Below are 12,893 nucleotides of genomic sequence, written 5' to 3'. Positions count from 1 at the left end.
CCACAGTCGCCCGCCACAACACCCAGCTATGTTTTTGTTGTTCTTGTCATCGTTGTTTAGCAGGCCAGGGCTGGGTTTGAACCTATCAGCCCCAGTGTATGTGGCTGGTGTCCTAACCACTTGGCTACAGGCACTGAGGATGACAAAGTGAGACTCTGTCTCTTAAACAAACAAACAAAAAAAATCATATCCATATACACTAGGAAGGAACAGATCTGGAACCTGGAAGCCTTCACTAAAGCAGGATTTCAGAGACTCTACTAACTGTTATGTCACTATGACAAAGAGCTGAAGAAATCATTTCACTGATCTTATTGTTAAAAATAAAAAAAGATAGGCATTCTTCCATTTAATATCAATTATCAACTATTTAGTGTCTTACTTGAAGAGGCAACTAAAAAACAACACACCTGACCTGTGCATTGACTCACAGTAGAAAAGTTACAAGGACAATGTAACAGACATTACTAGCATCTTGCACCCCAAATAGAGAACCTCCTATCTCCATTTACAGAAATAAATCACAGGGCCCTCAAAAAGGGGCTGTGCACTTCTTCACTACCACTGGCTCCATGATGAACAAAAAAGTAACCAGTTTTCTGTCTTAAAGTACTCCCTGAAATAATCCACCTTCTATATACCTGGATATAATTTCAACCTTCATACAAAAATACACACATATCTCATTTTACTATGTTTCATTTTATTGCACTTCAGAGATATTTCATTTTTTACAAATTGAACGTTTGTAGCAACCCTACATCAAGCAACTCTTATCAAAGCCGTTCCTCCAAAAGCATGTGCTCATTTTGTGTCTCTATATCACGTTTTGGTAATTCTAACAATATTTCAAACTTTTCCATGGTTCTAATATCTGTTATAGTGATCGGCCATCAGTGATCTTCAATGTTACCTTTGTAACTGTGTTGGGATACCATGAACCATTCCCACGTAAGACATCAAATCTAATCAATAAATATTGTGTATGTTCCAAATACTTCAACGACCCGCTGTTTCCCAGTCTCGCTCCCTAGGGCCTCCCTATTCCCTGAGGCACAACAATATTGAAATTAAGCCAACTACTAAGTCTACAATGGCCTCTAAATGATGAAGTAAAAGGAAGAATCATAGGTCTGTCACTTTACATCAAAAACTAGAAATGATTAAGCTTATCAAAGAAGGTCTGCCAAAAGCTAACCTAGGCCTCCTACACCAAATAGTTAGCCAAGCTGTGAATGCAAAGAAAATGTTCCTGAAGGAAATTAAAAGGGCTACTCCAGTGAACAACACATGAATGATAAGAAAGAAAAACAGCCTTATTGCTGATATGTAGAAAGTCTGAGTAGTCAGACCAGCTACAACCCTCCCTGCCAAAACCTAATCCAGAGCAAAGACTCTTTAACTCTATGACGCCTAGGAGAGGCGAAGGAGGTTCAGAAGAAATACTGGAAGCTAGCAGAGGTTGGTTAATGAAGTTTAAGGAAAGAATCCATTTCCATAACAAAAAAACACAAAGTAAAATGCAAGACCTGAAGCTGTAGCAAGTTATCCAGGAAATCCAGTGAAGATAACTGATGACGAGGGCCACATTCAACAACAGATTTATAATGTACATGAAACCACCTTCTACTGAAAGAAGATGCCATCCAAAACTTCCATAGCTAGAAAAGAAAAGTCATTCTCTGACTTGAAAGCTTCAAAGAATAGGCTGATTCTCCTGTCATAGGCCAACACAGCTGGTGACTTTAAGTTGAAGCAGATGCTCATTTATCATTCAAAAAATCCGAAGGCCACTAAGAGTTATGCCAAATCTATTCTGCCTGGGCTCTTTCATTCATATCAAAGCACATCGTTTATTAAATATTTTAAGCCTATTATTGAGACCTACTGCACAGACAAAAAGATTCCTTTTCTATACACTGCTCCCTGACAACGGACCCAGTCACCTAAGAACTCTGATGGGGATATACAAGGAAATGAATGTTGTTTTCCTACTGGCTAACACAACACCTATTCTGCAGCCTATGGCTAAAGGAGTAATTTCAACTCTCAAGTCTCATTACTTAAGAATATACTTCATAAGGCTATCACTGCCATGGACAGTGATTCCTCTGATGGATCTGGGAAGGGTATAGTGAAAAATCTTCTGAATATTTTTGAATTTCTGAAAAATCTTCTAGATGCCATTAAGAATATTCAAAGAAGGGGGTCAAAATATCAACATTAACAGGAGTTTGCAAGAAGGTGATTCCAATCCTCATGGATGACTAACTTTGAGGGTTCAAAACTTCAGTAGAGGAAGTAACACAGATGTGGTAGAACTATCAAAAGCACTAGTATTAGAAGCAGAGCCTGAAGATGTGGCTAAACTGCTATTATCTCGTAATAAACTTTGCTCCTCAGTGATAAGCAAAGAAAGTGGTTTTTGAGATGGAATTTATTCCTGATAAAGAATCTGTGAAAACTGTTGAAATTACAAAATAGAATTTAGAATATCACATAAACTTGGTTGATAAAGCATTGGCAGGGTCTGAGAAGACTGACTCCAATTTTGTAAGAAGTTGTACTATGGATAAAATGCCACCAAACTGCAGTGTATACAACAGAGAAATATTTCAAGAAGAGTCAACAAATGTGGCAAACCTTATCACTGTCTTGTTTTAGGAAATGCCCATAGCCACCTAAACTTCAGCAACCACCAACCTGACTGTTCAGCAGCCATCAACACTGAGGCAAGACCCTTCAGCAGCAAAAAGATCATGACTTGTTGTCGGTCACTTAACTATTAGCATTTTTAAGCAATAAAGTATTTTAAAATTAAGCCATTGTTTTATTTAGATGTAATGGTATTGCACACTTAGAATACAATATAGTGTAAATATAAGTTTTATATGTACTGAGAAATCACAAACTTTGTGAGACTCACTGTATTGCAGTTGTTTGGAACCAAACCTGCAATATCTCCAAGGCATGTCTGTTAATGCAAATTATCGATAAATTAAAACCCAAGCATACTGGGGGGGCTCCTGTGGCTCAAAAGGGTAGGGCGCCAGCCCCATATGCTGGAGGTGGCAGGTTCAAACCCAGCCCCAGCCAAAAAAAAAAAACTCAAGTGTATTTTATGAATTTTATACTCACAAGTTTGAAGATCACTCTGCCAAGAAGTCGGACAGAGTCTGGAGGATATCTGGGTTTGCAGCTTTTAAGGCATTTGCATTCCCGCTTGTGGTCTTGCCAAGCTTTTTTCTATTGAGACAAGAATGGGAAGGGCATATGAGACACGAAATATACCTTTCAATTAACACTGGTTTTTAACACTGAGAGTCATCCATATTAATTTCAACAGTCTAAATATATAACTGCAAAATAGAAAATGGAACCTATATTCTCTATCTGTAAATGATCGAAAATTCATTCTCTGCCAAGTATGCAATTACCAGGCACAGATGTTAACAGTTTCAGCTTCACCTCTGTCCTTTGATTTGCCCCTTGGTTATTACCTGGCTGGTGGAATCCAAAGAAAGATCCATTATGGCTTACTTAATAATGTATAAGATAGTCTTTTAACTAATTAAATAGGATTAAATAATAGATAGCTGTCCTGAATATAAAAAGAAAATATCATTCCCAATTAGAAAATAAAACACATGGTTCAGAGAAAAACAAAATAGGGACGATAGTCTTATGAATTTCTGCACTACTACAATGAGTACAGAAATATCAGGAGTTCTAATGTACCCCAAAACATAAATTTTTGTTTTTAAAAACACAGAAAGAGTTATTAGCTAAAATCGTTAACATGTCCAAGTTTTCCCGGGAGTGCCTAAGTTTATGCCTACATCCTGGCTTTAATAATAATAGCGTCCCTTATCACTCTGAAAAGTGTCTGGTTTGGGTGATAAATTATATGGTCACTTACTCCCTGATCCTAGCCGTGTATTGGTACAACTACGGAGACTAATGGGTCAATCGGCAATCTAGGGATGAACGAACAAAAGAGAAGAAGAACACTGTCCCTGAGCCTATAATCAGAATGTCATGGCTTCTTTGACATGGAATAAAATGCAGAGCATCTAATATTTATCCCTGAGATGAGGGAGATAACTAGAGCAAATGTCTCATGTGTTCTATTTCAAGAGTTGAATTTCCATCACTAAAATTTTTAATGCCCCTACTCATTCTTACTTCAAAAATTATAAACCTGGTCCCCAAATTCTAGGCCTATAAGATTCCCTTAGGAGGAGGATCTCTCTCATCTCCACTTGCAGTACAAACACACAGCACAACCAAAAATTTCAAGAGTCTTAGTTACTTCAAAACAGTGACTCAGATCCAAGTCAGCATTTTCCGCAGAAAGATTGCAGTGTCAAGTTGTTGGATGACAATTTAGTCTATCTGCTATTTCCCAGTAACTCAAATTGTGAAGACATTACTTACAAAAGGTGCATCAATTTTTCCATCAATTCTCTCATAGTTTCCTCACTTCCACCTGGCAACCCTCTTACTGTCTATTTGTAACTTTTCTTTTGTCATTAATACTTCAATTACTTCTAAAGAAGACTGAGCTGTTGCAAATAAAAAATACATGTGAAAAAAGGTTGCAAAAGTAGAAACAGAAAATGTGAAAATTATGGGGAATAAAAAAGGAAAGCCCTCTAGTATTTACTTAGAATTCTACAGTGTACCAGAGCAAGACACTCATGGCCAAGCAACCAACAAAAGACATTTCCTTTGATTTCTCACAATAACACATAATACAAATGGTAGATATTTGTCCATATATTAAGGATGAAGAAAATAAGGCTCAAGACTGGCATCTACCTGTTCATCTGCCTATACACAAAAGGGGAAAGTAAAAATCCTTAGTATGATAAAGAAGAGAGAGAAATAATTACTGTGTTTATGTTATCACATTATTTGAGTTGTCTAACAGGCCAGGCAAAAAGGAAAACATAATGGCTTAGGTAATTTTCACCTGACAGTAAAGAAAAACTCACGGCTTTATCAAGTGTTATAAATCACAGGAGAAATTTATCCTACGAATGCTAACCAACACACTGGACAATGTCTTTAATAATAGTTTATAACCATAATGGCCATTCATGTAGCTACTTTTTTTTGAGACACAGTCTGACTCTGTCACCTGGGTAGACAGTCTGTGGCATCTTACTAGCTCACAACAACCTCAAACTCTAGGGCTCAAGCAATCCTCTTGGCTCAGCCTCCTGAGTAGCTGGGTCTCAGACACCTGCCACAGTGTCCTGCTAGTTTTTTCTGGTTTTAGTACAGACAGGGCCTTGCTCTTCCTCAGGCTGGTCTCAAACTCCTGAGCTCAAGCAATCCACCTGCCTTGGCCTTCCAGAGTGCTAGGATTACCAGTGCTAGAAGCCATCGTGCCCAGCCTATAAAATTTTTTTTTTAGTGCATAGCTTTTTAGAACTTTTTAGCATGCCAAGTATATTTTGAATCTCTAAGCACCATCAACATGATGTGTTTTCCAAACTTTATTTCACAGTGGAATTATGTAATTTTTAGGCATCTTACACACACTGGTAATTGCTAATTGCTGGTCTAAGACTAGCCTCTGAACAACAGAAACATTTTCTTTTCCTGAGTTGTACCAGTTGTATTATGCCTTTCATTGAACACTGATGTTAAAAGTAGCTACCTGAGGACAGGCAAGGTGGCTCACACCTATAATCCTAGCACTCTGGGAGGCCAAGGCAGGTTGATTGCTTGAGCTCAGGAGTTCAAGAACAGCCTGCACAAAAGCCAAACCCCATTTCAACTAAGAGTAAAATAGCTGGGCATTGTGGCGGGCACCTGTAGTCCCGGCTACTCAGAAGGCTGAAACAAGAGGATTGCTTGAGCCCAAGAGTTTAAGGTTGCAGTGAGCTGTGACACCATGGCATTCTACCCAGTTTTTGAGACTCTGTCTCAAAAAAAAAATTATAAATTATTTAACATAGACTGCCACGATTATTACTGCCATCCTTTGGGGAGTCAGGTTAGTATTCACTGATCAGTTGTACCTGCATGCTTTCTTTCACCTGCTCTTTGAATGAGAGGGGGCTAAACAAATTAATTTATGGTCATTTTCACTAAAAAGAAAGTAGAGTGTTGGTATTTTTTATTAATGATTGAAAGGACAACCATAATTTCAGTGGAAAAGTTTTCATTTGATTATACATGTTAAGAAACCTGATAGACTGTGGGCAGGAACGAACCACACAGAGCCTATGAGAAATCACCTTTGGCTCTGTTCAAACACCTGAGCAAGTGTCCAGCTGAACAAGACCACACTCGGCAATATAAGGCAGAGGTAATTGGAAGCAAAAAATTTCACAAGCAGATTTTAGTCATGCCTGTTCCAACTATAAGAGATCCATAACCCTTCTGTTAAAAACTCCAGTTTTGAACACTCAGTCCATGGGTAGCTTACTTACTAGGGGAAGATAGCTGCAAAATGTACCTCAAAGAATGAACCAACTGATGACAGTATTTGGAATTAAATAGCAAAATTTTACAGAACTCCTGTCAAAAAAACTTAGATCTTCAACATAATTAATACTGAGCTCTTATATATCAACCATAATTAGAAACTAGACAAAATGTTTCTTAAGTTTATTCCTAGATCATTGCCAGAAAATGTACTTGTCTTCTCATTTGCTTCATTAAAGTGATGTTCATTCTTTTTATCTATCAGCCAAATCAGATCATTTAGGGAGAAATACAGAAAGCAGTCATACATACCACTTGAAACCGGTCTGTAATACAGCACCAAATTTCAGCCAACTACATTTCTTTTAAAACACCAATTGTTAAGATTTATCATTCAGCTTAGCCCACCACATATTACCATAAAGCTTAAAAATATAAACATATTGCACAAAAGGCTTCCAAAGAAATCCCGTATGTAACTACCTTTGAAATAAATGTTCCACTATATTGAAATAAAACCTAATAATTCATATAAAAATGATAGGCATTATCTTTACTCTACAAACTTTAAACTTGGTCTAGACCTCGGTAGCATATTAATCTTTTATATACCTGCCAGTTTCTCAAAAGGTAACCTTGCTAACTTACTTTTTTCTATTTCCTGTCATTAGTGGAAGTACAGTACATAATTAAGATTTTGTTCATAATCCTGGCTATAATGTGTTCTGTTCCCATAATTGAAAATTAACAAGGATGTACAATAAGCACAAATTGGTGGGGAAGATAAAGGAAATTAAATTATTACATTGAAAAACAAAGACAATGGGGAACAAAGAAAATGATAAGGTCTATGATATAATTCCACATGTCAGTGCATTCGTGGCTCAAAAACCAACATGAGCTAAACCAACCAATTGAGCTAAAATAATTTCCTTGTTTTAGAGTAATTATAGTATTTCAGAACATAAACTAATTAACTACACCAATGATTCTCAACGGGGATAATACCAATATTGAGTGCTGTTTGGGAAATTTATGGGGGTATTTTATTTTTTGTCACAACACTTGTGGAACATGATGGGTGCTTAATGAATAGGAACCAAAGACACCAGGCATTTTATGTAGAAGAATTCCATACAACAAAGAATTATTCTAACTCCAGTACAATTTTTAAATGTCGACCAGATAGTCCATGAAAGTGAAAAATTTGTTTATAACTATGTGAGCCTAGAACTAAACCTCTTTTTATATTTAAAAACAAAGAGCTTACTTTTACATAATCCTAATAGTACTGAATTATCTAGATAAATCAAGGGAAGATGTATTTGAAGAACATTACCTAAAGCTAGTCAATATTTCATAAAATCCTATCACTGAAGGTACTGTCACTCATAATACTTTGAGTTACTGATACAACACATCCCCTATGCTCATCTGTACTTCCCTTCTCACTGTGACGCTATGTATAGGTACAAGTATGTAATTAATTATATCTAATGATACAGGAACATTTACATATCAAAAAAGAGACTATTTTATTATATATTGTTTTAATTTTCTCTTTATATTCCAGTTATGGTGTTAAATCAATATTTTGAAAACGTGTAACATGGTAGATCGTATTACCTATATAATTTCATTTCAACATAACAGAGAGGGCAATCAAAATATCTGTCATAAAAAATGTGGAGATGGTATCCAATGTACTCAGCCCTACTATGAAACTAATTTATAGCTTTCATAGGAAAGCTATAACCCAATTTTAGCCCGGGAATATGGGGAGAGGGGAGAGGGAGGGGAGGGGAGGGGAGGTTGAGTGGAGGGAGAGTGATTGGTGGGATCACACCTATGGTTCATCCTATAAGGGTACATGTGAATTTCTCTAAATGTAGAATATAAACGTCTTAACACAATAACTAAGAAAAAGACATGAAGGCTATGTTAACCAGTTGGATGAAAGTATTTCAAATTGTATATAGAAACAGTACACTGTACCCCATGATAGTATTAATGTACACTGCTATGATTTAATTTAAAAAATTAAAAATGTGGAGATGGGTCAGAAAAGAGCTGAAAACCCTAGCTCTAGACTAATGTTACACAATCAAATATGCCACATACTCATATAAACATGTATTTTTAAATACACACCCTGGGATCCACCCCAGAGATTCTGACAGTACCCATGAGACAGAATTAAGCACCCAAATAGTTTTAATCACTACAAGCTGCTATGGTTTGAGTATATCGCCCAGAATTCATGTGTTGGAAACTTAATCCCAAAGCACCACTGGTGAGAAGTAGAATTAGGCCATGAGGGTTCTGTCCTCATGAACAGATTAATGACATTATTGAAAGACTGAGTTCATTATCACAAGAACGGGTTGGTTGTGAAAGGGGTTGGGTCCTCCCTTGCTCCCTCCCATGCGCTCTCTGGCACATGATGGCTTCTTCCACGTTATCACCAAGCCAGAAGTCTCTCACCAGGTATGACCCCCTTGATCTTGGACTTTTCAATCTCCAGAATCGTAAAGCCAGTAACCTTCTATTGCTTATAAAGCACCCAGTCTGTAAGATTATTACAGCAGCACAAAACAGACAAAGACAGGAGCATTCTATGTGTACCAAAGTTTGAAAAGCCACTGAGCTAACTCGGTTTACAAAGGAAGTCATTCAATACTTAAATAGATGAAACAGAACATTATTTCATAATTATCATTGGAGGATTGCACTATACAAATAGATATTTTATAATACTAACGTAATGAAAAGTGTTTCTAAAGAGGAAATAAAGCCTAGAAACCATAAAGGAAAAACATATATATTAAAATACAAATTAATAATATCTGTACATTGGAGGAAGGAAACCTATCACTACAAACAAGTTTAAAAGTCAAAGATAAACTACAAAAAATCTAAAACAGGTATACATAAAGTCAAGCGTCTCCAATACATAAAGAAGTGTCTCCAATACACAAATAAGGATGAAAATTTCAAAGAAAAAATAAAGACAAAGGATATTTGAATCCATGACTCAAAAAGAAAAACCAATAAGCAAGCAACACAATCTACATTGATGCTCAAAGAACTGCTAACAGAAACAAGAAATGATAGGTGTCTCGCTGATTTAGAAAAGATGAATGAAACTAAAAATATTTAGAAGCATATAAGGCTTGGGGAAATGGGCACTCTCTAGTTATGTCAGTAGGACTCTAAGTAGCTCCACCTTTCTGATAAATATGTGGCAATGAATACAAAATTTTAATGTACATATTGTTGGAGCAAAATAATAAAGAGTAATTTACTCTAAAAATTTAAATAGTATGGAGAAATATTTTTAAGAATGCTCACAGTAGATAAAAGTTTTGAAATACTAAAAAGTTAGTAAGAATTTTTCCAGTTTTTCCTAAAAGGAACAGCTTTTTTTTTCCAGATAGAGTCTCAGTGGCATCGTCATAGGTCAGTGACGCTGACCTATGCTCAAGCAATCCTACTGCCTCAGCCTCCCTAGTAGCTGGGACCACATATTCCTCCAAGATGCCTAAGGTTTCTATTTTTAGTAGAGACAGGGTCTCCTCTTGCTGAGGCTGACCTTGAACCTTGAAGTCTCTTCTTGAACTCCTGAACTCAAGGAATACTCCCGTCTAAGCCTCCCAGACAAAGAGAATTAGAGATGTGACCCACCCCACCTATCCTATTTTTGTCTTTCTTTATGTTTTTGTCTTATTAAGCAACAGAGTGGGAATTCTCTCTGTTGCCCAGGGTGGAATGCAATGGCACAGTCATTGCTCACTGCAGCCTCAAATTCCTAAGCTGAAGCGATTCTCAGCTCAGTAGCTGAGACTATAGTGCCACCAGTCCTGGCTAATTAATTTTTTATGTGTGTATGCGGAGACCAGGTCTCACTATATAGGCCAAGCTGGTCTAGGACTCCTAGCCTCAAGTGAGCCGCCTGCTTAACCTCCCAAAGGAGGATTAAATGCTAAAATGATAGGCATGAGCTGCGGATGCTTGGTCTGTTTTTTCTTTATGCTTTTTGATTACTATTTGAATTTCCTACAAAAAGCAGTCTTTTGTTTATAAAAAAACAAATATAACTCTCTTTCCTATCTCTAATAACTGTAATTCAGGGAAAAACATCTTTATATGAAAGAAAAAAGCAAAATTACTATTTAATAGACACTAACTTTTTAATGTTTATTTTGAAAATCTGGTTGTAACTCAAAACATGGTTTAAATACATTAATTTTCAGATGCTAAGAGTACACCAATGAATTGTTTTGTGATACCAATGAAATCTTTTGTAATTCAAAGATTCATTCAATAAATTGTTTTAGTAGTCTAGCTTTATTTATGTGTGATTTTCTTAATGAGTATAGTAACAATTAGGTGGATCTGGAATATAACAGGTGTTCAACAGATATCTTATGATTTATTCTAAAACCAACACCATTTACAAGATAAAGTTTAGTGTGTATTATCATTGATTACTTGAAAGTAAGGACATCCAAAAATAAATGACCAAAAATCCCTAATAATTCTTTCTTTGACCACTCTGAGATAGGCCTAATTACTTGACTATGAAAGAAGTGAATTGATAAAGTACAAAGAAAAAAATAAATGTATTTCATCCTTCTTACACAAAATAACATCTGTACTAATATGATAATATATTTCCCTCCTCCTCAGACACAAAGTCACTATAGCTTACTCAATAATCCATTTAAATGCTATTAAACAAGCCAGGTGCGGTGGCTTACACCTATAATCCTACCACTCTGAGAGGCTGAGGCAGGTGGATTGCTTGAGCTCATGAATTCAAGACCAGCCTGAGCAAGTGCAAGAGCAAGACTCCTGTCTCTACTAAAAATAGAAAAACCGAGGAAAGAGGACCACTTGAGCCCAAGAGTTGGAGGTTGCTCTGAGCTATGATGACGCCATGGCACTCCACCCAAAGACCTCTAAGGCAGCCTCTCAGTGATAAAATTCTACACTTCTGTGATATTATTACTAACAAATATCTAAATTATGTCAAAGTAGACTTCGAACCTGCCCAGGTTTGACTTACATAGCACTCAAAGTTTAGAATACTATTTTCCTCAGTTTTGAGGTCATTAAAAATGGAGAAGCTGGCTTAAAATATGTAGAAAATTGTTTATTCAATAATTTCCTATAACTGCATTAACTGAACATCATCTATGTGAAATATCACAATAATTTTTCCTATATATTCATAACTCAGTCCACTCACAAACAATTATCTACAGAGGTTTCTTATGAGCAAAACAGGATAGCTGAGTTGCCATACAACTCACAGGGAAGAAAAGACCCTTGATAGTTTTCCAATCACTTCCAGACTACTTGAGAGCAAATAAATAACACTCCCTCCTTCAGCCTCAGATGTAGTCCAATACTGAATTACAGGCTGTCAGATGCATGTAGATCTGAAAAGCTGGAATCTGGGAAAAGAAAACTGGAAGGCTAAGCAGGTTGTCTAACAGCTACAATTGACTGCCAGGTATTGATTACAGCCTTGCATAAGATCTCCTCAGAGAACACTAGAGATTCAGTAATAGATGTCAGACTTACCACTTTAGTGCTTACTGAATGCTATATCAAACGCAGAGCAGGAGTGCCTTCCCATTAGCCTTAATCAAATTAGATATATAAGGCCAAATGTAAGGAAGGAGTAAGGCAGGAGGATGGTCGTAGAGTGTACACAGGAGAAAAGAAACAAAAATATAATTTCCCAGGAAAATGGAAGTATAATCTCCTGGTTAACTGATGAACCACATACTATGAGGCAATAATAATATCAACATTCCAAAATCAGCCAGTCATCACCTCATGCAGAGCTTGGCAAATTCCATGGCCCACAGGTCAAATCTATTCTCCTACCTTTTTTATAAAGTGTAATGTTATATAGCCTCACTCCTTATTTTATTCATTGATTTCACACTGCAACAACAGAGTTGAATAGTTAAGACAGAAATCACATGCCCTGGAAAGCCTTAAATATTTACTATACGGCCCCTTACAGAAAAAGTGTGCCAACCCCTGAGCTAGTGGGCAATCATATCAAGATGAAATAACTTAACTGATATATTTCAGCTAGACAGCAAAATAAAATATTCACTTCTGTGGACTTCTAATCTTATTTGAGGCAAAATAACTTCCATCCCAGATTAATCAAAATACCAAGTTCTAGCTGAATGTGGCAGATACCTGTCATGCATTTTATTTCCCCAATACAAATAATAATCAAGTTTTTAACTCCCAAAATGAAGGTTTAACCTCATCTACATGTATAAGTAACAATGTAGTGATAAGAAAAAGGGGGCTGCAGAGGCAGGACCCAGAAAGCCACTGAGGAGGGCAGTCCTAGCAAAGCTGTTTCAGAGAGGGGAGCCAGCGTACCAAGCAGAACTCCAGCAAAGATCCATAATAAAGAC

The 12,893-nt window shown here is 36.6% G+C and overlaps 1 protein-coding gene across 1 annotated transcript in view; it reads right to left on the bottom strand.

Annotated features, from left to right (window-relative positions):
- Positions 1-12,893, bottom strand: part of SMYD3 (SET and MYND domain containing 3) — a 583,543-nt gene that overhangs the window by 464,957 nt on the left and 105,693 nt on the right. The window contains exon 3 of the mRNA XM_003798803.3: positions 3,139-3,246. Within this exon, the coding sequence (XP_003798851.1) occupies positions 3,139-3,246 (108 nt within the window). The remainder of the gene's footprint in view (positions 1-3,138; positions 3,247-12,893) is intronic.

Source organism: Otolemur garnettii, unplaced genomic scaffold, assembly GCF_000181295.1.
Source record: "Otolemur garnettii isolate 467f Iridium unplaced genomic scaffold, OtoGar3 scaffold00141, whole genome shotgun sequence".
NCBI lineage: Eukaryota > Metazoa > Chordata > Mammalia > Primates > Galagidae > Otolemur > Otolemur garnettii.
This window is presented reverse-complemented; position numbering and strand designations above follow the sequence as displayed.